The 19,149-nt window shown below is 41.5% G+C and overlaps 9 protein-coding genes and 1 non-coding gene across 10 annotated transcripts; 6 read left to right on the top strand and 4 right to left on the bottom strand.

The window, feature by feature from the left end:
- Window positions 1-125: 125 nt before the first annotated feature.
- Window positions 126-2,600, top strand: V1516DRAFT_673151 (beta-tubulin). The gene is made up of 11 exons (XM_066921851.1): window positions 126-299; window positions 426-461; window positions 587-600; window positions 654-695; window positions 746-800; window positions 853-1,227; window positions 1,279-1,359; window positions 1,413-1,539; window positions 1,592-1,677; window positions 1,731-1,923; window positions 1,977-2,600. Exons 1-11 carry the CDS (start codon window positions 288-290, stop codon window positions 2,300-2,302), a joined length of 1,347 nt encoding a protein of 448 aa, XP_066778089.1. The 5' UTR covers window positions 126-287; the 3' UTR covers window positions 2,303-2,600.
- A 144-nt stretch (window positions 2,601-2,744) lies between these two features.
- V1516DRAFT_t25 lies at window positions 2,745-2,815 on the bottom strand. The gene has a single exon. It is a non-coding gene; the product is annotated as a tRNA-Gly (tRNA).
- A 941-nt stretch (window positions 2,816-3,756) lies between these two features.
- Window positions 3,757-5,549, top strand: V1516DRAFT_673149 (endoplasmic reticulum vesicle transporter-domain-containing protein). Its single transcript, XM_066921850.1, has 2 exons — window positions 3,757-4,117; window positions 4,175-5,549. The coding sequence occupies exons 1-2, from the start codon at window positions 3,925-3,927 to the stop codon at window positions 5,146-5,148; spliced, it is 1,167 nt and encodes a 388-aa protein (XP_066778088.1). The 5' UTR covers window positions 3,757-3,924; the 3' UTR covers window positions 5,149-5,549.
- V1516DRAFT_273391 (kinase-like domain-containing protein) lies at window positions 5,204-6,613 on the bottom strand. The gene is made up of 3 exons (XM_066918827.1): window positions 6,347-6,613; window positions 6,121-6,279; window positions 5,204-6,060 (listed from the first exon to the last, which is right to left on the bottom strand). Exons 1-3 carry the CDS (start codon window positions 6,461-6,463, stop codon window positions 5,260-5,262), a joined length of 1,077 nt encoding a protein of 358 aa, XP_066778087.1. The 5' UTR covers window positions 6,464-6,613; the 3' UTR covers window positions 5,204-5,259.
- A 151-nt stretch (window positions 6,614-6,764) lies between these two features.
- On the bottom strand, window positions 6,765-9,224 carry V1516DRAFT_622628 (Dolichyl-phosphate-mannose-protein mannosyltransferase-domain-containing protein; the record flags this gene model as incomplete). Its single annotated transcript, XM_066919589.1, has 3 exons — window positions 6,765-8,255; window positions 8,309-8,848; window positions 8,901-9,224. The coding sequence occupies 3 exons, from the start codon at window positions 9,222-9,224 to the stop codon at window positions 6,765-6,767; spliced, it is 2,355 nt and encodes a 784-aa protein (XP_066778086.1).
- Window positions 9,225-9,424: 200 nt separating this feature from the next.
- Window positions 9,425-11,066, top strand: V1516DRAFT_673145 (WD40-repeat-containing domain protein). Its single transcript, XM_066921849.1, has one exon. The coding sequence runs from the start codon at window positions 9,525-9,527 to the stop codon at window positions 11,016-11,018; it is 1,494 nt and encodes a 497-aa protein (XP_066778085.1). The 5' UTR covers window positions 9,425-9,524; the 3' UTR covers window positions 11,019-11,066.
- V1516DRAFT_673144 (uncharacterized protein) lies at window positions 11,024-13,421 on the bottom strand. The gene has a single exon (XM_066921848.1). The coding sequence runs from the start codon at window positions 13,205-13,207 to the stop codon at window positions 11,276-11,278; it is 1,932 nt and encodes a 643-aa protein (XP_066778084.1). The 5' UTR covers window positions 13,208-13,421; the 3' UTR covers window positions 11,024-11,275.
- V1516DRAFT_623110 (GatB/GatE catalytic domain-containing protein) lies at window positions 13,385-15,197 on the top strand (the record flags this gene model as incomplete). Its single annotated transcript, XM_066919612.1, has 6 exons — window positions 13,385-13,547; window positions 13,600-13,676; window positions 13,724-13,865; window positions 13,920-14,664; window positions 14,713-14,831; window positions 14,884-15,197. 6 exons carry the CDS (start codon window positions 13,385-13,387, stop codon window positions 15,195-15,197), a joined length of 1,560 nt encoding a protein of 519 aa, XP_066778083.1.
- Window positions 15,198-15,415: 218 nt separating this feature from the next.
- Window positions 15,416-16,394, top strand: V1516DRAFT_649365 (ubiquitin-related domain-containing protein). The gene is made up of 4 exons (XM_066920231.1): window positions 15,416-15,568; window positions 15,674-15,699; window positions 15,764-15,886; window positions 15,950-16,394. Exons 1-4 carry the CDS (start codon window positions 15,561-15,563, stop codon window positions 16,177-16,179), a joined length of 387 nt encoding a protein of 128 aa, XP_066778082.1. The 5' UTR covers window positions 15,416-15,560; the 3' UTR covers window positions 16,180-16,394.
- A 164-nt stretch (window positions 16,395-16,558) lies between these two features.
- Window positions 16,559-19,123, top strand: V1516DRAFT_673129 (HEC/Ndc80p family-domain-containing protein). Its single transcript, XM_066921847.1, has 3 exons — window positions 16,559-17,509; window positions 17,556-18,661; window positions 18,723-19,123. Exons 1-3 carry the CDS (start codon window positions 16,643-16,645, stop codon window positions 18,922-18,924), a joined length of 2,175 nt encoding a protein of 724 aa, XP_066778081.1. The 5' UTR covers window positions 16,559-16,642; the 3' UTR covers window positions 18,925-19,123.
- Window positions 19,124-19,149: the final 26 nt, after the last annotated feature.

Below are 19,149 nucleotides of genomic sequence, written 5' to 3'. Positions count from 1 at the left end.
ATTCTTGGGTAAAGGGCCTGGATAAATAGGCTGGGATAAGGTAATGACGGGGTAAGGGTATACGCGCTGGGGAAAAGTAAACAAAAGATCACAACAAGGAAAAGCCCCTTCGCTCTTCGTAGGCAACCGAATCCAGCTATTGATTTGTTTCTGTTCAAGCGCGTTAAGTTGTCGTTTGAGGACGAAAGAAATTATATTGAAATTATCCTTGTCGACGCTCTTTTTATATTTTGAAATTTGACTTCTTTTTTCGATTTTTTTACGATTTACTGGTTGCTATATCCACTATGAGAGAGATTGTAAGACGCGTCGGCTTTTTTTCCGCCCACACCAATTTAATGCTATAAATCGAGATTCAATAATTTTCAAATTGATCCGTTGCGGTTTATGATTATAGTTCATTTATTAACCTTTTGTTTCGTTAGATCCATTTGTCTGCTGGCCAATGTGGTAACCAAATTGTGAGTCTTTAACAGGAGCCCTGCCTTCACTATCTCTGCCTGTAGTTGACTGCATATTTGGATTTTTCAAATAATGCCTATATTTGTGGTTGATCTTATTCAAATTTCTAACGTCAAATATTTAGGGTGCTGCTTTTTGGTAAATAAAGTTGAGTTTATCAATTTGAGAACTGAGCCACTTAACTAGCATAGGCAAACAATTTGCGGTGAGCATGGCATCGACGGCTCTGGAGCGTGAGTGTGTTAGATTTATACGGTTATATCTTTTCTTACTCTTTCGATAGCTACCATGGAACTAGTGATCTTCAGATGGAACGACTTAATGTCTATTTCAATGAGGTTAGTAGCTACTCAAACAGTTCTAACTCCGCAGATTTCTGATTTCAGACAGGCCAGTGGAGGCAAGTATGTTCCTCGGGCAGTTCTCGTTGACCTTGAGCCCGGAACTATGGATGCCGTTCGCAGCGGCCCATTTGGAAATCTTTTTAGACCTGATAACTTTGTATTTGGCCAATCAGGAGCTGGTAACAATTGGGCCAAAGGCCATTACACTGAGGGAGCAGAGCTAGTGGACTCAGTTCTTGACGTTGTTCGTCGTGAAGCTGAAGGAACAGATTGTCTTCAAGGATTTCAAATTACTCACTCTCTGGGAGGTGGTACTGGCGCTGGTATGGGCACTTTGTTGATATCCAAAATTCGAGAAGAGTTCCCAGATCGCATGATGGCTACGTTTTCCGTCGTTCCTTCTCCCAAAGTTTCGGATACGGTGAGTCAATCGAATTTTATTGGTTAAAGTAAAGAGTCTAACTATCATAAGATTGTCGAGCCTTACAATGCTACGCTTTCGGTTCACCAGCTCGTCGAGAACTCCGATGAGACTTTCTGTATTGACAATGAGGTTTGTTTCTGCTGCTTTCCACTAGACCAAATCAGCTTTTCTAATCAAGTTAGGCTCTTTATGATATTTGCTCTCGAACTTTGAAGCTCACCGAGCCTTCTTACGGTGATCTCAACCATCTTGTCTCTGCCGTTATGTCTGGTATTACTACATCTCTTCGCTTTCCTGGAGAGCTTAACAGTAAGCTAGCCTAATTTGCTGTTTCCTTTAATCTTATAGTAATGTTGTTTAGGTGATCTTCGTAAGCTTGCAGTTAATATGGTTCCGTTTCCTCGCCTTCACTTTTTCATGGTCGGCTTTGCACCTTTGACAGCTGCTGTAAGTTACAATGTGATGGTGGACTCGCACTGTATGATATTAACAGAGAAAAGGGTTCTCGCTCATTTAGAGCTTTGTCTGTTGCAGAATTGACTCAACAAATGTTTGATTCCAAGAATATGATGGCTGCATCTGATCCTCGACATGGCCGCTATCTCACTGTTGGAGCATTTTTCCGTGGTAAGGTTTCCATCAAGGAGGTTGAAGATCAAATGAGAAATGTTCAAACCAATAATTCTGGCTACTGTAAGTATAAGTCTATTAGTTTTAACAGATTGCTAGCGTTAACCCGCAACTAGTCGTAGAATGGATCCCCAACAACGTTCAGACCGCGCTCTGCGCCATTCCTCCGAAAGGACTCAAAATGTCTGCCACATTTGTTGGTAACTCGACCTCTATCCAAGAGCTTTTCAAACGCATTGGAGACCAATTTGCTATTATGTTCCGCCGTAAGGCTTTCATTCATTGGTACACCGGAGAAGGCATGGATGAGATGGAGTTCACTGAGGCGGAGTCGAACATGCAGGATCTTGTCAGCGAGTATCAGCAGTATCAAGAGGCCACTGTTTCCGATGAGGAGATTGAATATGAAGACGAACTTCCTTTGGAGGAAGAGACCATTTAAGGGGGATCTAAATTTCCCTTGCTGATATAATGTTTATGGTGTTACAAAGGACTTGTTACAAGTTTCTTGAAATCTTGTTTTCGTGTATTGGTATAAGTTTTAGTTCGCGCGTCGTGTTTATTTCTATTATTTGTGCTACTTCATGTTTCATTATTTATTTTTATTATTCCCATATATTTTAGTATACACATAAATGTAATTTCGTTATTGAAGCTTGATATCCAAACTACTTTGCGGTGCCTCGTGCTTGCACAGAATTGCTTGCTTGTATTACGAGTTGGCGCAATTCCAATGCTATATTGTACTCATCTAAACTGGTTATCCTAACCTGGAAACTAGCTCACTTGTGCATACAAAATGAGAAAAATAGAACAAACTAACAATACATAGGTATTGACGCATAACTTTTCGCTACTCCTGTACAGGGGACCAAAAACTATGCTGCTTGATAGGGGAGTCGAACCCCTGTCACATCCTTGGGAAAGATGTATGATACCGCTACACTAATCAAGCAAAAATTTACTTTTTACAATTTGTTTGAGGCCATGAGGATGATGGAGAAATTTGAATTCGTGATTAACTGAGTCGGACTGTTTGTAGCAGTGTTTTATTTTAACTAAGGTAAATGAAGTAAGACTGATTATTGGAAGGTAGAGCAGCCATACGCCCAAATTCAAGAACTGTGGAACGTGTTAATATCCTGAAGTTTAAGTGGCTTATAAGTAATCTTCGTATTCAGTTATGAACGCCGAACGAGTTCTAACTTGCAGGAGTAATAGTGACTCTGAGCTAGCTGGCTAATATAAAAGATAACTTGAAAGATAGATAAAATTTATTAAGTCCTTTCCAGTGAACTGAAGGAGATTGCTAATGAATGATTCAAACCTGCTTGCAAAGAATTATTGAGGGTGGATAAGTTGATTACATAAAAAGCTTGAAGAATCTGCGCAATTGGAGGAAAATAGCAAGCAAAAAAAGAAGGGTAAAATAACAGCCTAAATTAAATAGGTGGTATAGTGTATCTCTAGTAATAGTCAAATATTGTAATGGAATATTTAATAAAATTTGCTTGATACTGAGAATCTAACATGTCAAACTCCAGATGAATTTCAAATATTTCTTATCTCAAGTTAAAATACAGACTAGTTGAAGAGATATCAACGAAATAAACTGGGAGCCATAGAAAAATTCGATCATTAAAACAAATGAACATAAATAAATTATTGAGTATGTAGGCAGGAATAACTGATTCAAGTAGCTTGCTAGAATCTGGCAATGTGCGGTGAGACCTTTCCCAGACCGTAGTATTCTTCCGGTTTGGTTGCAATGCGATGAGCAGAAATATGATGCACCCACGTGCGTAAGCTACTTAAGTTGGGTGGACTAAAACGGGGTAATACAAGTACCAAAATACGCGATGTGCCGATTATTTCGCCCACAACAGATAATTCTCTTTGACTTACGTAGTTCGCTTGGACGATTCTGAGGAGTAACATCCCTCATATTCCAAGGCTCTCGTTTCAAATTTTGACGCCTGGCCGGATTTTGAACGAGTCTTCGGATAATACCTTTTTCATATATATTAATCTGCAAACAATTGTTCTGCAGATCAGACGGCACCCATGGCTCCCCGTCGACGATTGACTACGTTTGATGCGTTCACAAAGACTGTGGAAGACGCGCGTGTGCGGACGGCTTCGGGAGGGTTGGTGACTATCGTAGCACTGATCTTGATATTTCTGTTGATACTGTCGGAATGGAGAGACTATCGGCGTATAGATAACCAGCCTGAACTAATAGTGGATAAGACTAGAGGTATGTGGACATCACTTGGATCAATCCAAATCCTTGGCTCACTCAAGCAATTTCTAGGCGAACGGATGAATATCAATATAGATATCACTTTCCCAATAATTCCTTGCGATATGCTTACATTGGATATTATGGACGTTTCAGGTGAACAGCAGACAGAAGTAACTCATGGCATTGTCAAGACACGTCTTTCCGCTGAAGGTCAAGTCATTGCATCAGATCCTCTTGATCTCAACCCTCAGGAAAAGGCATTTCATCTTGAGGATGGATACTGTGGTCCATGCTATGGTGCAATTCCCAAAGAAGAAGAAGGCAAACGATGCTGTCAGACTTGTGACGAAGTCCGAAAGGCATATCAAGAAGTTGGCTGGGCGTTTGGGGACGGCACCGGTGTCGAACAATGTGAGCGGGAAGACTATCCTAAGCGATTGGAAATAATCAAACATGAAGGCTGCAACATGGCAGGTTCTCTCTCAGTGAATAAGGTTATTGGCAATTTCCACTTTGCGCCGGGCAAATCTTTTACCTCGCCAAATGTCCATGTGCATGACCTTAATTTATACGAAAATTCGGATGTGTTGCATACATTTTCGCATACAATCAATCATCTTTCATTCGGTCCCAAACATCATTCGATTATCAACCCGCTTGATAAAACCAAGAAAACTACAAATGAGCGGTCATTCAACTTCATGTATTTCATCAAAGTCGTCTCGACTCGCATTGAACGGTTACAAAAAGATCCTATAGAGACAAACCAGTATTCCGTTACTTCCCATGAACGGCCTATCCGAGGTGGTCGTGATAGTGACCATCAACATTCATTGCATGCCCGAGGTGGAATTCCCGGAGTTTTTTTTTCGTATGACATTTCGCCGATGAGAGTCATAAACAGGGAAGTCAGGACAAAATCCTTCGGCAGCTTTCTGATAGGCGCTGTTGCTGTAGTTGGGGGAGTTTTAGCAGTAGCTGCTGCTGTGGATAGGGGAGTTTGGGAAGCAGACAAAGCTCTGCGGAACAAAAAGGCATTATAAACTGGAGAATCATCTGTGATGAATATGATTTCCACCGACTTGTTAGTATAATTTATTGTAGATAACGAGTATAGACAGTGCCTCCAAATATTTATATTTGTTGATCAAAAGTTAAGAAAGCTGACTGAGGGCTCCTTCTATTTGACTAATTATATCATCCACAAATGGTCTAGTAGCTGGATCAACTGTCAGACATGACCGTATAATATTTTTCGTTACTTCAGAATATCTAGGCGATTCCGGGAATCTGTACTGGCCATTAGCAATAGCCAAATTGAGACTGGCTCCTGATTCAGAAGTTTGGAGTTCAAAAGGCGAAGAACTATAAAGCAGACAAAAAAAAGTACATCCCAAACTCCAAATATCGACTCTTTCGTCAATAGTTGTGTTTGTCTTGACGTCGAATAACTCCGGCGCTCGATATGGGAGTGTGCACTGTTCTGCAGCACTATCTTGAATTTCTAAAGCTTGTGCGCGGGAAGTGACTTTTGTCCGAGCTCGCATACAGCTACCGAGATCCATAAGAACCGGGACACCAGTCTGGGATAGCATTATATTTGCCGGCTTTATATCGCGATGGGCGTAGGGAGCAAAAGTGTCCGATTCGGAAGACTGGTTAACTAGCGGAGTTGAGGACCGCGATTCACCCAATATTAGTGGTTGATTAGCTTCATGATCACCTTCAAGAACTGTACTAGAGCGTGATTTGCCAGCCGGTAACTCTGAATGCAGATGCATGACTCGTAACCCCCTTGCAATTTCCAAAAACAAATCCAGAGCATCGCGTTCTGAATAATATGATCCGTTTATTAAATTCGAATTCACGGTGTCCTGAAGATTACCATTCCGAAAGTACGGAAGCAAAATGTATACCGTTCTTGATCCGTCGCGCTCTTGAACAACATTCGAGTCCTATAAATATAAAAAGTTAGCATTATTAATATGTGCAATATAGCCAACATAATTCCTTACTACAATATGAATGATTCTTTCATCATTGAATAGTCTATAACTCTCTATTTCTTTCATAGCTACCGATAGCGACTCGGCGCCAAAGGGGCATCTGATCTTCTTCAGCGCAAACAGCTCGCCATTCTGCGCTTGCACTAAATAAACATACGAAAAGCCACCCTAGATTCAAAGCATGTTTAGATGTCGATAATATCTCTCAGCGGCAATACAATCTTTCCGAACTCACCTCGCCCAATAAGCGCTGGATCTTATAGCTGCGGTTGTTTATGTATAAAGTCGGCGAAGGGAAACATGATACGCATGACGTCAGCGTATATACTAGATCTAGCACATATGTAGCCATTGATCCAGGTGGTTAATCTATTTCAAGATCAAAAGGAAAAATAGTTGTGATCTCTAGTTCGATACTGAAGCGGTCCTGGCTAGACGACTGATGCGATTATTCGAACGCCGTTACTCAGGTTGGGAGCTCGAACGCATAGTCGCCGTGTCACCTTGAACGCAAGGCCATCTACCAAAACAGCTTTTACAACTTGCATTAAAGATAAATGTTTTACATATATAATAAGGTCTCAAGTAAATATATATATATGTAATCGAAGTTGGTGATAATTCACATGAACTTTTAGAGGATTGATCTAACATCATTTGGCAAAATGCAAGTCAAAATTCAACCATTTGCGCGAGAGCACCTGAGGAACATCGAGCCCAGGAGAGCCATATGTAAACGGACTGAAAAATAGATAAACCCCGTACACAAATCCGATGATTATACCGGTAACCAGATAGCTGACCAATGAAGCAGGAGCGTACACTATTGATGATTCTGCGGGCTTGTTTCTAGATGAACCTGGCTGAGCTCGAGGCGTAACAGGAAATGCTCCAGGATTCGTGAAAAAAAAATCTAACAAAGCTCCAGCAGCAAGAGCAGACGCGAGCTGTGCGGGAAGATAATGATGTAAAAACAGCTGTCGACCCATGACATAGAATGGGAAGTAATGAGACGCCCAAGCTAAAAGGAAGAAACCTGCAGAGTTATACAGTCGATTGCGAACATTCTCTGCCAAAACATAAAAATGACGACGTCTCGTAAGCTGATCAGCAACTAGCACGCCTGCCAAAACTGCTAATGAACAGGTCGCAAACCACCAGCCAACCGGGTTACCAACCTGATAAATTTGCGAGCGGGAGTTATTCTCCGTCCAGAATGACACACCTCGAAGCATGAACGGCCACTCAGGTGGATGAGAGGCATATGGGTGTGATGATGTTAAAGCATTGTTATGACGAAACATGGCTAGCTGAAGTTCGAGCCACTTTCGCAAGAAAGATAAGTGTTTGACTTCTTTCGGTGCCGTCAATCCTCGATCTTCGGAAAGTCCTATAATGTCATCAACAATCCAAGTGTTTGATGACTGAGCAATATTCTTATTTCCGTTCACTTCCTGCTGACTGAAACCCCAGTCCGGTAAGAACTTATCATTGTGTGTCCACATGGCAACCTTGGTAGGAACATGAATCAACTTAAAGAAACCAGCCTTGGTTCGGAAACCCTCGTTTTTTCCATTATTAAGACGAAGTTCAAACAAGGTATCCTCACGTCTCTTCTCTGCAGCCTCCTCGGGGCTAACTGTCGTAAACTCCTCATTAGTCGGATAAAACGGCGATGCTACATCGTGAGTAAGGAGAAATGTTTCTGTGCTGACATGGAAAAGCCTAATAATATCACCACCTTTCACCTCATGTCCTAGTCTATGATCTTCCGGGAAGTTAATAGCCGGCAAAATGATCCATTCATTATTCGTATCAGCATAAGAATAACCAGTAACCTGTTGCCCCTGAGATGATATTCGTCCGTCCTCGTAACGAAGAGGATATTTTGCGTCATGAGAGTGTAGAAAAGCTTTAGTATCTTTATGGATAATTGTAATCTTATCATAATAATGAACTGGTCGGGACAGAAGTGTCATCTCGTTGTCGCCTAAAGTCTCCTGGAACTCTGGAGTCATAAATTCGTCACCTGGGCCGGATTTGGTAAGAATCATGAAATGGATTTGAAAAAAAAGCAGATAGAGCATAAAAGGGAATAAAATGAGAGCATATAATCTAGCTGCAAAGTGTCTAGCAAATTGGCGCTAAAAAATTAGATGTGACTGATATAAAAAACATTAACCGAAATTTTACTTACTAAAGTTAATCCGGACGAAATATCTAATAAGTTCCACAGATCCATAATCACTGCCATACCAATTGTGAAGAAAGTAAAAGCACCGACATATTTCGTACTAATAGTGCAAGCCAATGCGAGTCCAGTTAGCATAAGCCATTTCCACCATGAGAAGGAGAAAGCTCTATTGCGATACTGCATAAACTTGACGTAAGAGTACAAAGCACAACTCATAGAAAAAATTAAAGTAGCATCAAGTAAAATGAGTCTAGTTTGAGTGATATGCGCATTATCAAAGAGCACCAAAGATGTCGCAATCAGACACGCAGGAAGGCTGTACCCGCTATTCTTCATTGTCAAGAAGACTACGACGACCGTCAGAGAGCCCAGAAGAGCCGGTAAAGCTCGATACGCGAGATAGGGAACCTTATTCGAAATATATCCATCTCCAATGTTCTCGAATAAAAACGCGCCGTCATAACCTACTAACCAGCCAACCAACGCAAACAGAAGTTTTCCAAAGGGAGGATGGACATCGAAGAAGTAAATACGTTGTAGGTACTGAACATGGAGTCAACAACGAATGAGCCAATTATCGCGGATTGAAACTTACGTAGCTTGCAAATTTGCCAAAGTGAACTTCATCGAACACAACCTGATCTGGATGGTTCAGAAGATAGAACCGCGTATAGAAAGCTAACACCGTGACAACAATTAGAGCAACTTTAAACTTCAAGTTCTCCTTGTAATTAGCCTTTGCCGACGGAGGTTCCACGACAAGTTTAAAAGGAATGTCTCCATCGATTTCAGTAACAGTTGATTCTGATTTTGGGATAGGAACAACGCCGGCAGACTGATTTAAGAGCGCCGAGTTTTTCGCGTCCTTAGGCGAGGACTTTGATCGCTTCGATGCTTCGGACTGTGTTTTCGGGCCCATCTCAATCCAACTTCCACGTACTTCGCAGGCTTGAAATTTGCAGATAATTTATTCAACGTAATTATTACAAGAATACACAATTGCGCAAATCAAACCCCGGCCAGACTGGACATTACTTAAATCAAATACGACCGTGTAGATCTCAAAAGTAGCCACGCGTTTTTAGACCCAACCAACTCTGCGGCTTCCTTTCATAGGCGAACTACCGGAAAATAATAATATCAGTGCCTAGACGAATTCCATGATTCTAATTGCGGAAATAATTGTCTATAAATCCTTCGAGATAATTTAAAGCTGGATATGGCTGATCTCCAGGTGGACGGCGAGCGCCAGCACGGCGTCTTGCTCGAGGATCTGGTAGTTAACAATGACTATACACTTCAAGGAACATCTATAAAGGCACAAGCCTACTTGGACGAGCTATCTCGAAGACAGAAAGCTAAAAGCATTGCTGTACCGACCGATGATGGACGCGTGAAATCTAAGCTGCGTGAACTTGGAGAACCAATAACTCTATTTGGAGAGGACAAGGCTGACAGGCGAGCGCGACTACGGCATGTACTGCTTAGGTTACAAGAGGCAGATAACGAGGATGTGGAAATGATGAGTGATAATGGTAGTAACTCTGAAGCTATTGCTGATGAAGATGAAGAATTTTATACTCCAGGTGATAATGACCTGCTTGCTAGTCGACGATATATCGCAGAGTATTCTCTTCATCGGGCAAACTTGCTTCGGGCGAGATTGGTCGAGGAATCGAAATGTCCGCTCACAAAACTTTCGCGGCAATCTAAACTATTATCTGAATATCTAAAACGATTTTTATTATTGGGAACTCAATTCACCTCTACTCGAGCCGTGTCGGCAGTGCGGATCAGTCCCAACTCACAAATCATTGCCTCAGGTTCTTGGACTGGCTCGATCAAGCTTCTGTCAGTTCCAAGCATGAAAGATTTTAATGCTATCACTTTAAAAGGACACAGTGATAAGATTGGTGGTTTGGCCTGGCACCCTCTGGCAACAATGTCACAGTCGCCGGAGTCATTGAATTTAGTTTCAGGCGGAGGTGATTCTACAATAAAGCTATGGTCATTGACTCAGCAAGAACCTTTAGCTACCTTATCAGGCCATGAGGCACGAGTCTGTCGTATTGCATTTCATCCCTCTGGAAGATATTTAGGGTCTGCATCGTTTGATTTAACATGGCGGTTCTGGGATATTGAAACACAAAAGGAACTTCTTATGCAAGAGGGTCATTCACGAGAAGTTTATTGCATTGCCATGCAATCAACGGGTGCTCTTGCAGCATCTGCTGGTCTCGATGGGATTGGACGAATATGGGATTTAAGATCCGGTCGCACAATCATGGTTCTAGATGGCCATAGTCGAGAGATATACGGAGTAGATTTTGCTCCCAATGGATATCAGGTTGCAACTGGATCTGGTGACTCGACAATTAAGATCTGGGATATCCGTAAAGTACGTGTATCGGCTACTATTCCTGCACATCAGAGTCTTGTGTCAGATTTACGGTTTTATTCTGGCTCGGGCCAAATCCCTGGTGCAACCTCTGATCCTAATTTACCTTCATTAGATGGCTCCTATCTCCTGTCAAGTTCATACGATGGCTCAATTAAGATGTGGAAATCTGATTCATGGGTGCTGTTGAAGACACTCAAGGGTCATAATGGTAAAGTTATGGCTGCTGATGTTGCATCTAATAATACATTTGTGGCAAGTAGTGGGTGGGATCGATCCGTCAAATTATGGGCCGATGAGTTGATGCAGTTTTAACTAGGTTTTATCAAAATTATGTATATTAATTATTTTTTTTACTACAGATCCTGGATCTTTAAATATCACCCGTAATTCTGTTCGTAAGCAAGGCATTCTCAGTTCATCCGCATGGACATGAGGATTCAGCTCATCCGGCACCCCAGATCTATATTATAAAACTGTAATTTACAACTAGCTAAATCTACTCAATAATTCTTTCCAGTGACTCCAAAACCCATAAAAAACCCATAAATACAGTACATGACTTCTTTTCGCTATCGTCCTGTCATACCAAATTCTAACTTCACACTTGGATTCAGTGATTCCCGCAAAGCCTCAAATGACTCTGGCTTTTCTGAGTTTAATCCATCCAGTAGATAGGACCTGATTTTCCACTTTCGATACGCCCGTATTCTTTGGAGTGCGCGTAAGGACCTCTTGTCCTCACCTCTGATCGACGCTAGAAATTTCTCGCATTTATCCAAAGCACGAGGATCCTCTGTGTCATGGTGACACACATGAATAAATTGTGTCAAGATCCGATACTCCATCCTGATCGAGGATTTTCTAGCTAGCCACAGTAATCGCATTCCATCCTGATATGTATTAAGCGCACGCATCAGCTTTTCGACAATATATTTATCAGGGATAGCTCCATTCTCAACCATCTTATCCCAGAGACTGAAAACCGCAGAGGACTTCATATTTTTGGTCGTTAAAACTTGCTGAAGAAGTGCATCCCAAACATTGACATCCTTGGTCGTTTCAGAAGGCAGATTCTCAAACAAATCAAGAGCAGTATAAAAGTCGGGACATGTCAAAACATCAGCAATTAAGAGAGAATTGGGTCCTTTTGGAATATACTGACATGCAATCGCTGTCGGCCCTGCTTCCACAAATTTTAGGAGAATCTGTCCAGTGATTCCCAAGGGATAGCCGTGTTGCTGCATTGTCACGAATAATTCCTTCGCATATCCGTTTTCAACGTTCCGAAGCAGGGCAATCAATGCAAGATATCCCTTTCGCTGCAGATAAAATCCTCGCTTGTTCATATCCGCAAGAATTGTATCCTTTGCTTCCAAGTAAAAGTTTATATATTTGGGGTGTTTGATCCCAACCTCTACAAACATGAAATATAGCAAATCGTTATAGACATCACTTCGGCGGAGTTCTTCCTTGGCTATTTTGACAAACATTGTCGCCAATGCAGAAAAGTATTTCGGATTATTGTGATGTGCCCGACGCAAAAATAGTCGGCAACAGATGAGTTGATCTTCAGCACTAAAACTACCAAATTGCTCCATTATAATAGCTTTGAGCAATCTCAAATGGCTGTGTTTAAGTTCTCGTTGCATTGTATAATGTAGTAGAAATGGCGGCCAGAATTCACGGCCCATAGCTTCGATCGCAAGATCTGTAGTTGAAGCTTTCACACATCGGATCCACATATCCAAGTGATCTATGGTATAGCCCTGCGCTTTTAGAGATTCGTGAACCATTCTTGTCACTATTCGTTTTGATTTTATTCCTCGTTGAGGATAGAACAAATCTTGATGATCATGGCCCGTGTAAGGGATATGCATGGAAGCAACTGTCAACCATTCAAGATCCATATACTCATTTGGAGACTTAGAAATTGGGGGATTCAAATAATTGGGTATGATATAGTCACCCCGATGAGCCTGTGATATTTTGAAATCGTTGTCGGAGGGATTAAGGGCCGCCTCCAAGCCAAATGGTATTGGCTTGCCATTTGGAGACCAATAAGTCACAATTTTCGGGGCAGTTCTTTCACTAAATATCCGTACGAGTTGATCTTGAAAAGCTCTGTACTGCAAAAAATATTGATTTCGAGAGCTATATTCTGGTTCAGACGGCGAGTAAAGTCGAACGTCAATTCCCAGTTGGACGGTTCTCAGATCTTGCGGTTGGCTAGGAATTCGCCAAGCAGCAGTGAAGAGTCTTCCAGTGTGATCCAAGTATGGCAGCTTCCTTCGACGCTGCTCGCCAAACAAATTTCTGATAGTTTTTCTCAGCATTCCTTCGAAACTGTTATAGGAAAATATTGGAAGTTGTGCAGCGGTTCTGGCGTTCATCTGTCTGCGCAAAAATTCATGATTGTGTAAAAGAAAGTCACTCGCTTTGAGCGAATCAACTGCTGGAATCGCCGAGCTTAAGACAGGCTTTATTCTAGGAGACATCACCATTTCTACATGTTCCGGGCGCCTATCCTTAATAAGGAAGCTGAAATTTTAAAAAGAGAGATGTCTTGATATCGAATTGGATGCTGGAGAACTCCCAATGATTCAAGGAAACTTCTCCTCCAGGGAAGCACTTCCCATTTCAATGGAAAGACAAAGATTAACTAAACAGCAAGAGTATAAATGAGATTTGCGACTTTTTCAGTTTTCTCAAGAAAATCAATAATTGCCTCCAGTGGATGTCGGAAGTATACGTCTAATGTGCGGGCAATTTCTAAATATCCAGGCCTGAAATGTGGCCTCGAAATTCATGTCCAATTGAGTACAAACAAAAAACTGTTTTCAGGTATTATGAGCTGTAAGTTGTTTAGGAGTGCTACAGACTGATTGGATCATAGCTTCAGAAACAAGTTTCCAGGCAGACCCAAATTTGAATGTCTCACTCTATGATGCGGCCATTCCAGGTACTCAACCTGTAAGTAAATGGATTTTCCGTCGGCCGATTCTTCACCAACACTCAAGATTTTAAACAATCATGCCGTTCTTCTAGCTTTGCGTGCTGCAACAGCTCTAGAATGTGACATCCATCCCAAATCTTCATTTGACCGCAAGCACTATTTCTATGCTGATCAGCCCGCAGGTTATCAGATCACCCAGTTCTATCGTATGAAGACGCGACTTTGAATTGACTCTAACTCAGTTACTTATTAGAATACAGATCCGATTGCTTCGAAAGGACATTTGCGTTTACTCGGCAGAGACAGAAACTCAGAGAATTCGCTGGAAGTCGGCATAACGCAGATCCAGTTGGAACAGGATACAGGAAAGTCGTCTCATACTGTTGACTCCGACAGCTCCTTCATAGACTTCAATAGGACAAATCATCCATTAATTGAAATTATTACTGAACCTGATATAAAAACTCCTGCAGATGCGGCTGCATTCATATACAAGCTACAATTGATTCTTAAACACTATGGTGTATCCACAGGTCAGTTTGAATCCGGCGCGATGCGTGTCGATGTCAATGTTTCCGTTGATGGCGGCCAGAGATGTGAAATCAAGAATTTGGCTAGCCCGCAGGAGGCTTCACTAGCGATTATAGCTGAATATAATCGTCAATTGAGTGAGAAGGCCAAGGGAACTCCAGTTACATCGCACACTCTTGGGTGGAATGGAAGTGTCATCAGAGTTCAAAGACCTAAGGAAAATGCTTCGGAGTACCGCTACATTCCAGATCCTGAACTACCACCTCTTATTCTTTCTTCAGATTTGACTTCTAAAGTTCGACAAAACTTACAACAGTCTCCAGATGCATTTATTGACGAATTGATGGCACCTCCGGAGAAACAACAGCTTAAGGATGCTCGAGTGATTCTTAGGGACGGCCTTTGTAGTTATTACTACGCGGTCAAAAATATTGTTGCTAGCAAGAGGGGCCCAACAGGAAAGATAGCCTCTTGGTAAGTGAGCTATACAAACCGGAGAGAATTGCAATCTGATCTTTACAGGATATCGGATCGAGTTGTGGGAATTTTGGAACCGCACGAAGTTAATGTCTTGCCCCAAGTCATAACACCAGAAAGACTGGCAGATATTATAATTTTAGAATCAACAAAAGTTCTTTCGAGTAAGTGAATTCGGAGAGGCTCTTCTAAGTTTAACTAATTGACATATTTCAGAACTAAACGCGAAAAATCTCATAGCCTACATGTTTGAAAACCAAATGGACAGCCGGTCTATCGAAGACCTTATCAAACATTTCTCCCTTCAAAATGAAGACGACTCAGAACTGAAAGCATTATGTGAAGAAGTATTGGACGAGCGTCAAGATTTAGTAGAAAAGTTTATTACTGAAAAGGCTAAAAATGTTAAGAACTTTCTGGTTGGACAAGTAGTGAAAAAAGCTGGAGGCCGTTCGGATGCTCAACGAGTAAAAGTTTTACTTGATGACTTGTTCGTGTCAAAATATGGTATGACGAGAGATGAATTATAAAAATGATGACTACGAAATGATTATGTAAATACTTGCTTAAGGTACATATTGCTAGTTCCGTCTTTGAAATGAAGCTTGCGTGTGATCACAATTTGGTTAGGGTTCAATAGGGTTTGAAATAGTGACTGCTCTAAAATAAATCTGCACTGAGACTGTTGAAGATTTGGGACAAGATCACGGGACTTTAGCTAGTCTGACTTCCTGCACCAAAGTGGATTCAAGAAATTTAACCACTAACTTCTTCTAATTTGTATTCAGTGCGAAATATCTCATTGCTAGTCAAGTAAGTTTGATATCGAGTTGTGGATTGGGAGGGTTTGGATATTAGATCTAACAGGTGTTGAATTAGAAGTTTTCGTCGCGATGCAAATGTGAGTGCGTAAATATATTTGGAAAGGGCTAAGGCTGTTCCATTCGAAAGGATTTGGCAGGTTCAAATAAATTCAGAATAGTCGTGCTAACTTTCATGTTCGCAGTTTCGTGAAGACCCTTACTGGCAAGAGTAAGTGATAATTGGATTGTCATCAGGTTGCAGTGAGTTTAGATTGGGCTGACATAATATTTAGCTATTACCCTTGAGGTAGAGTCTTCCGACACTATCGATAACGTCAAGTCCAAGATTCAGGACAAAGAGGGAATTCCCCCGGATCAACAGCGATTGATTTTTGCAGGAAAGCAGCTTGAGGATGGTTAGTATAAAATAGAACAACTGTTTTGTCTATGTCTGAGGCTTTTAATAACGTGATATTTAGGTCGCACACTTTCTGACTACAATATTCAGAAAGAGTCTACTCTTCATCTTGTCCTTCGTCTCCGTGGTGGCATTATTGAGCCTTCTTTGAAAGCTCTGGCCTCTAAGTATAACTGCGATAAATCTATTTGCCGTGTCTGTTATGCTCGTCTCCCACCGCGTGCTACCAACTGCCGTAAGAGAAAATGCGGACATTCCAACCAGCTCCGACCTAAGAAGAAATTGAAATAAATTATTTCAGTTCTTTTGTACCTGGCGTAAAGTTTTTCTTTTTAATATGGGTTTCAAAAGATTGTTTTTTGGCTTGAGGAATATGATTTCTTTTGCCACATATGCAGTACACCGTTAATATCAGATTAGCTTTCCTGATCAGTATTATCGTAGGTACTTAGTACTATCTTGTATGTTAATACTAGAGCAGAATTAATATACTTGTTTTGTGTATATTCATTTTACATAACTACTAATGTATTGATATTTATTACGTACATCTTTATAATGCGAACAATAGTTCGTTGGTATGAATCACGTGATATCATTGGTTGCTAAGGCAATGACTGGGAGTAAACAAAAACGCGATATAACAACAAAGTCGACGTTCGCGATCATTCTGGTATCTAACTTATTTTCTTCAGTCCTCAAAATTCTTCTTTAGGTTTTCTTAGTTATATTTTTTAACTAGCTGATCAATATTATGTCACAGGAACGGCCTCTCACATTTTCAGGATTTCGTCGTTCGACGCGAGAGAATATGACTCAAGAGAATGTGACCGCTGGTACGGTGCCGATGAATATGGTACTCCCACGAAGCTCACTACCTATGCATCGAGCATCCTTGGCATTAGGAAATTCGGGAATTTTAGGAAATGGATCTATGACTGGACCGAAGAGCGGTGCGAGTAGGCAGTCTATGGTCCCCATGCGAAGCTCCTTTAGTCGACAGAGTTTGGCGTCTGGTGCGGAATTGGCTAACGTGCTGTCGCTTTCAAATCCGAATGTTCTCAACATTCCAGGCTCTGCAAAGACACCTGCTAGACGAAGTATTGTGCCGGGACTTCAGAATGCTTCTCAGTTGAACCTATATGGATCGCAGTCGCAGAACTCAGCTCATGCGAGGAAGAATAGCGCTTCAATGGGAGGATCCGGCAATGGCAGGTTAGGAGGTGCTGGAGGTGGATTTTTGGCAGCAGTAATGGCAGCTCCAGCTACACGGGATTCGCGGATAATAAGAGATCGTGGTTTTCAAAATAGGATTGCAAATGTGGTATATGAATATCTTGTCAACAACAATTTTGAATTGGAGATGAAACATTCAATTACTCCAAAGAGTTTGAAGTCTCCGACTCAGAAAGATTTCGTAATGATGTTTCAGTGGCTTTGTAGACGTTTAGATCCCGGATATCGGTTTACAAAGAGCATAGAAAATGAAGTCATCCCGGTTCTCAAGGGATTAGGATATCCATACATGGAAACTATTTCTAAGAGCCAGCTGGTTGCTGTTGGAGGACAAAACTGGGGTGCATATTTGGCTATGCTCAACTGGCTAGTCGAATTGAGTGAAGTAAGTTGGAAGGTTATGATAAGATATTATGTTGACGCAAATGTAGGGATTTGATGCAGAGGAGCAGGGAGATTACGATATCGAACAACCAGAAGATGTCGGGCTGAGTCAGATTGTGGTAGACTACCAAACAAAGGCATATGCGGCGTACTTACAGACGGTCGATGACTACTCAGAATATGAAGCCGAGCTACGGGAAGCTTTTGAAGAGAGAGACGCAGCGATTCAGGAGACTGCGAATCAGTATACAGAACAACGAGAAAAAATCGAGGAAGAAATTGAAGAATTGAAGCGGACAATGCCTTCACTCGAGGCCATCATTAAGAAGACCGAGATGCTGAAAAATGATTTGACGCACTTTCAAGAATATATTGAAGGTCAGGAAAAGAAGAAGGTTAAACGAGCGCAAATGTTGCAGAGTATCAAAGAGGAAATCACGAGTATGACGGCGGAACATAACCACTTTACTCAAGAGAAGAAAGAGATTGAAAGCAAAATTTCCGAACAAGGAATGACACCAACAGATATCGATCAAATTGTTATGCAAGGCGAGCAATTAAGCCGTGCACGTCAAGCAAATGAAACTCGGTTGGACGAGCTATCAAGAAAATTTCAAGAAAGGCAGCTCAAAGTTCAGCAAGCAGCCGATAGTTTGGATGCACTTGTACGATCTTACAATACTCGTGGATATCGAATCGGAATCTTGCCTGCCGGAGCAGTCAATGGGCCATCAGATAAGAACTTCGAGATCAAGTTAGCGGACATTCTGGCTGACGAGAATTTGGGGGCACGCCCACGAGAACTATTGAACGGGATAGATTTGTGTCACGAGGTTACTCCTGCATTGCAAAAGGCGCGAATGAACATATCCGCTAAAATTAACAAGTGCCAAGAAGAATCCATCAAGCTAGAGACGCTCTTAGATAGAGTTGCGGATGTGCTCGTCGACAAACGCGAGCAAGCAGATGTGCTAGAAGCGCAAATAGCAAGGGTGAAAGTTACTTATGATGAAGCTTTTGAAACAATGAGCTCTGAAGCTAGTTCGTCGAATGCAGAATACGAGCGACTGGAGAGCAAAATTGCGGCATTGAAAATTGGAGTCGAGGACGGCAAACTGGAGCTGTCTCAGAGAGCTGAGCGAGCTGAGATAGAGTAAGTAATATAAAACTATTTTTGCTTTACAATACTAGAAATCTAATTTGGAATTTTTTAGATGGGACCAGATGCAACGAGATGCGGAACTAGTTCGTGAAGACATGCAACGACAGATTAATTCATCTATCGAGCGTATTGTAAATTTCAAGCTCCATATCCAGAAAGGCTTGGAGGAACATGAGAATTTTGTGGTCGATGAACTCGATGCATGGCATAAAACACAGAGTGAGCGTCAAGCGCAGTCGGAACAAGACGTGTAGTATTTCAATTGAAATGATAGTTTTCAATTATATGAATGCCAAAACACAGCAGAGATCATACTCAGTCCAAGCAAATACTAAATCACATATAGTCACGTGCAAATCACGTGCAAATCACATGACAAATTTCAGGTCACGGTGGGGAAAATTGTTTTTTTGCTTTTGAGCTGAGTCCATTTTGTCCTCTGAAGTTTTTCCATTCTTCCATTTTGTTTCCCGAGACAA

The sequence above is a fragment of the Lipomyces oligophaga genome (assembly GCF_038497815.1).
Source record: "Lipomyces oligophaga strain CBS 7107 unplaced genomic scaffold V1516scaffold_3, whole genome shotgun sequence".
NCBI lineage: Eukaryota > Fungi > Ascomycota > Lipomycetes > Lipomycetales > Lipomycetaceae > Lipomyces > [Lipomyces] oligophaga.
Note: the sequence above shows the minus strand (reverse complement) of the source record. Positions and strands in the feature narration are given on the sequence as shown.

Bases quoted from the DNA above. Each gene is read 5' to 3' on its own strand.
- V1516DRAFT_673151 (XM_066921851.1), top strand. The intron at 801-852 runs GTTAGTAGCTAC...GATTTCAGACAG, and splicing joins TTAATGTCTATTTCAATGAG to GCCAGTGGAGGCAAGTATGT. The intron at 1,228-1,278 runs GTGAGTCAATCG...AACTATCATAAG, and splicing joins CTCCCAAAGTTTCGGATACG to ATTGTCGAGCCTTACAATGC.
- V1516DRAFT_673149 (XM_066921850.1), top strand. From the start codon at position 3,925: ATGGCTCCCCGTCGACGATTGACTACGTTTGATGCGTTCACAAAGACT. The intron at 4,118-4,174 runs GTATGTGGACAT...AGCAATTTCTAG, and splicing joins AATAGTGGATAAGACTAGAG to GCGAACGGATGAATATCAAT.
- V1516DRAFT_273391 (XM_066918827.1), bottom strand. From the start codon at position 6,463: ATGGCTACATATGTGCTAGATCTAGTATATACGCTGACGTCATGCGTA. The intron at 6,280-6,346 runs GTGAGTTCGGAA...CTTTGAATCTAG, and splicing joins TCCAGCGCTTATTGGGCGAG to GGTGGCTTTTCGTATGTTTA. The intron at 6,061-6,120 runs GTAAGGAATTAT...TTATATTTATAG, and splicing joins AAAGAATCATTCATATTGTA to GACTCGAATGTTGTTCAAGA.
- V1516DRAFT_673145 (XM_066921849.1), top strand. From the start codon at position 9,525: ATGGCTGATCTCCAGGTGGACGGCGAGCGCCAGCACGGCGTCTTGCTC.
- V1516DRAFT_673144 (XM_066921848.1), bottom strand. From the start codon at position 13,207: ATGGTGATGTCTCCTAGAATAAAGCCTGTCTTAAGCTCGGCGATTCCA.
- V1516DRAFT_649365 (XM_066920231.1), top strand. The intron at 15,700-15,763 runs GTAAGTGATAAT...CATAATATTTAG, and splicing joins GAAGACCCTTACTGGCAAGA to CTATTACCCTTGAGGTAGAG. The intron at 15,887-15,949 runs GTTAGTATAAAA...CGTGATATTTAG, and splicing joins AGGAAAGCAGCTTGAGGATG to GTCGCACACTTTCTGACTAC.
- V1516DRAFT_673129 (XM_066921847.1), top strand. From the start codon at position 16,643: ATGTCACAGGAACGGCCTCTCACATTTTCAGGATTTCGTCGTTCGACG. The intron at 17,510-17,555 runs GTAAGTTGGAAG...ACGCAAATGTAG, and splicing joins GGCTAGTCGAATTGAGTGAA to GGATTTGATGCAGAGGAGCA. The intron at 18,662-18,722 runs GTAAGTAATATA...GGAATTTTTTAG, and splicing joins GCTGAGCGAGCTGAGATAGA to ATGGGACCAGATGCAACGAG.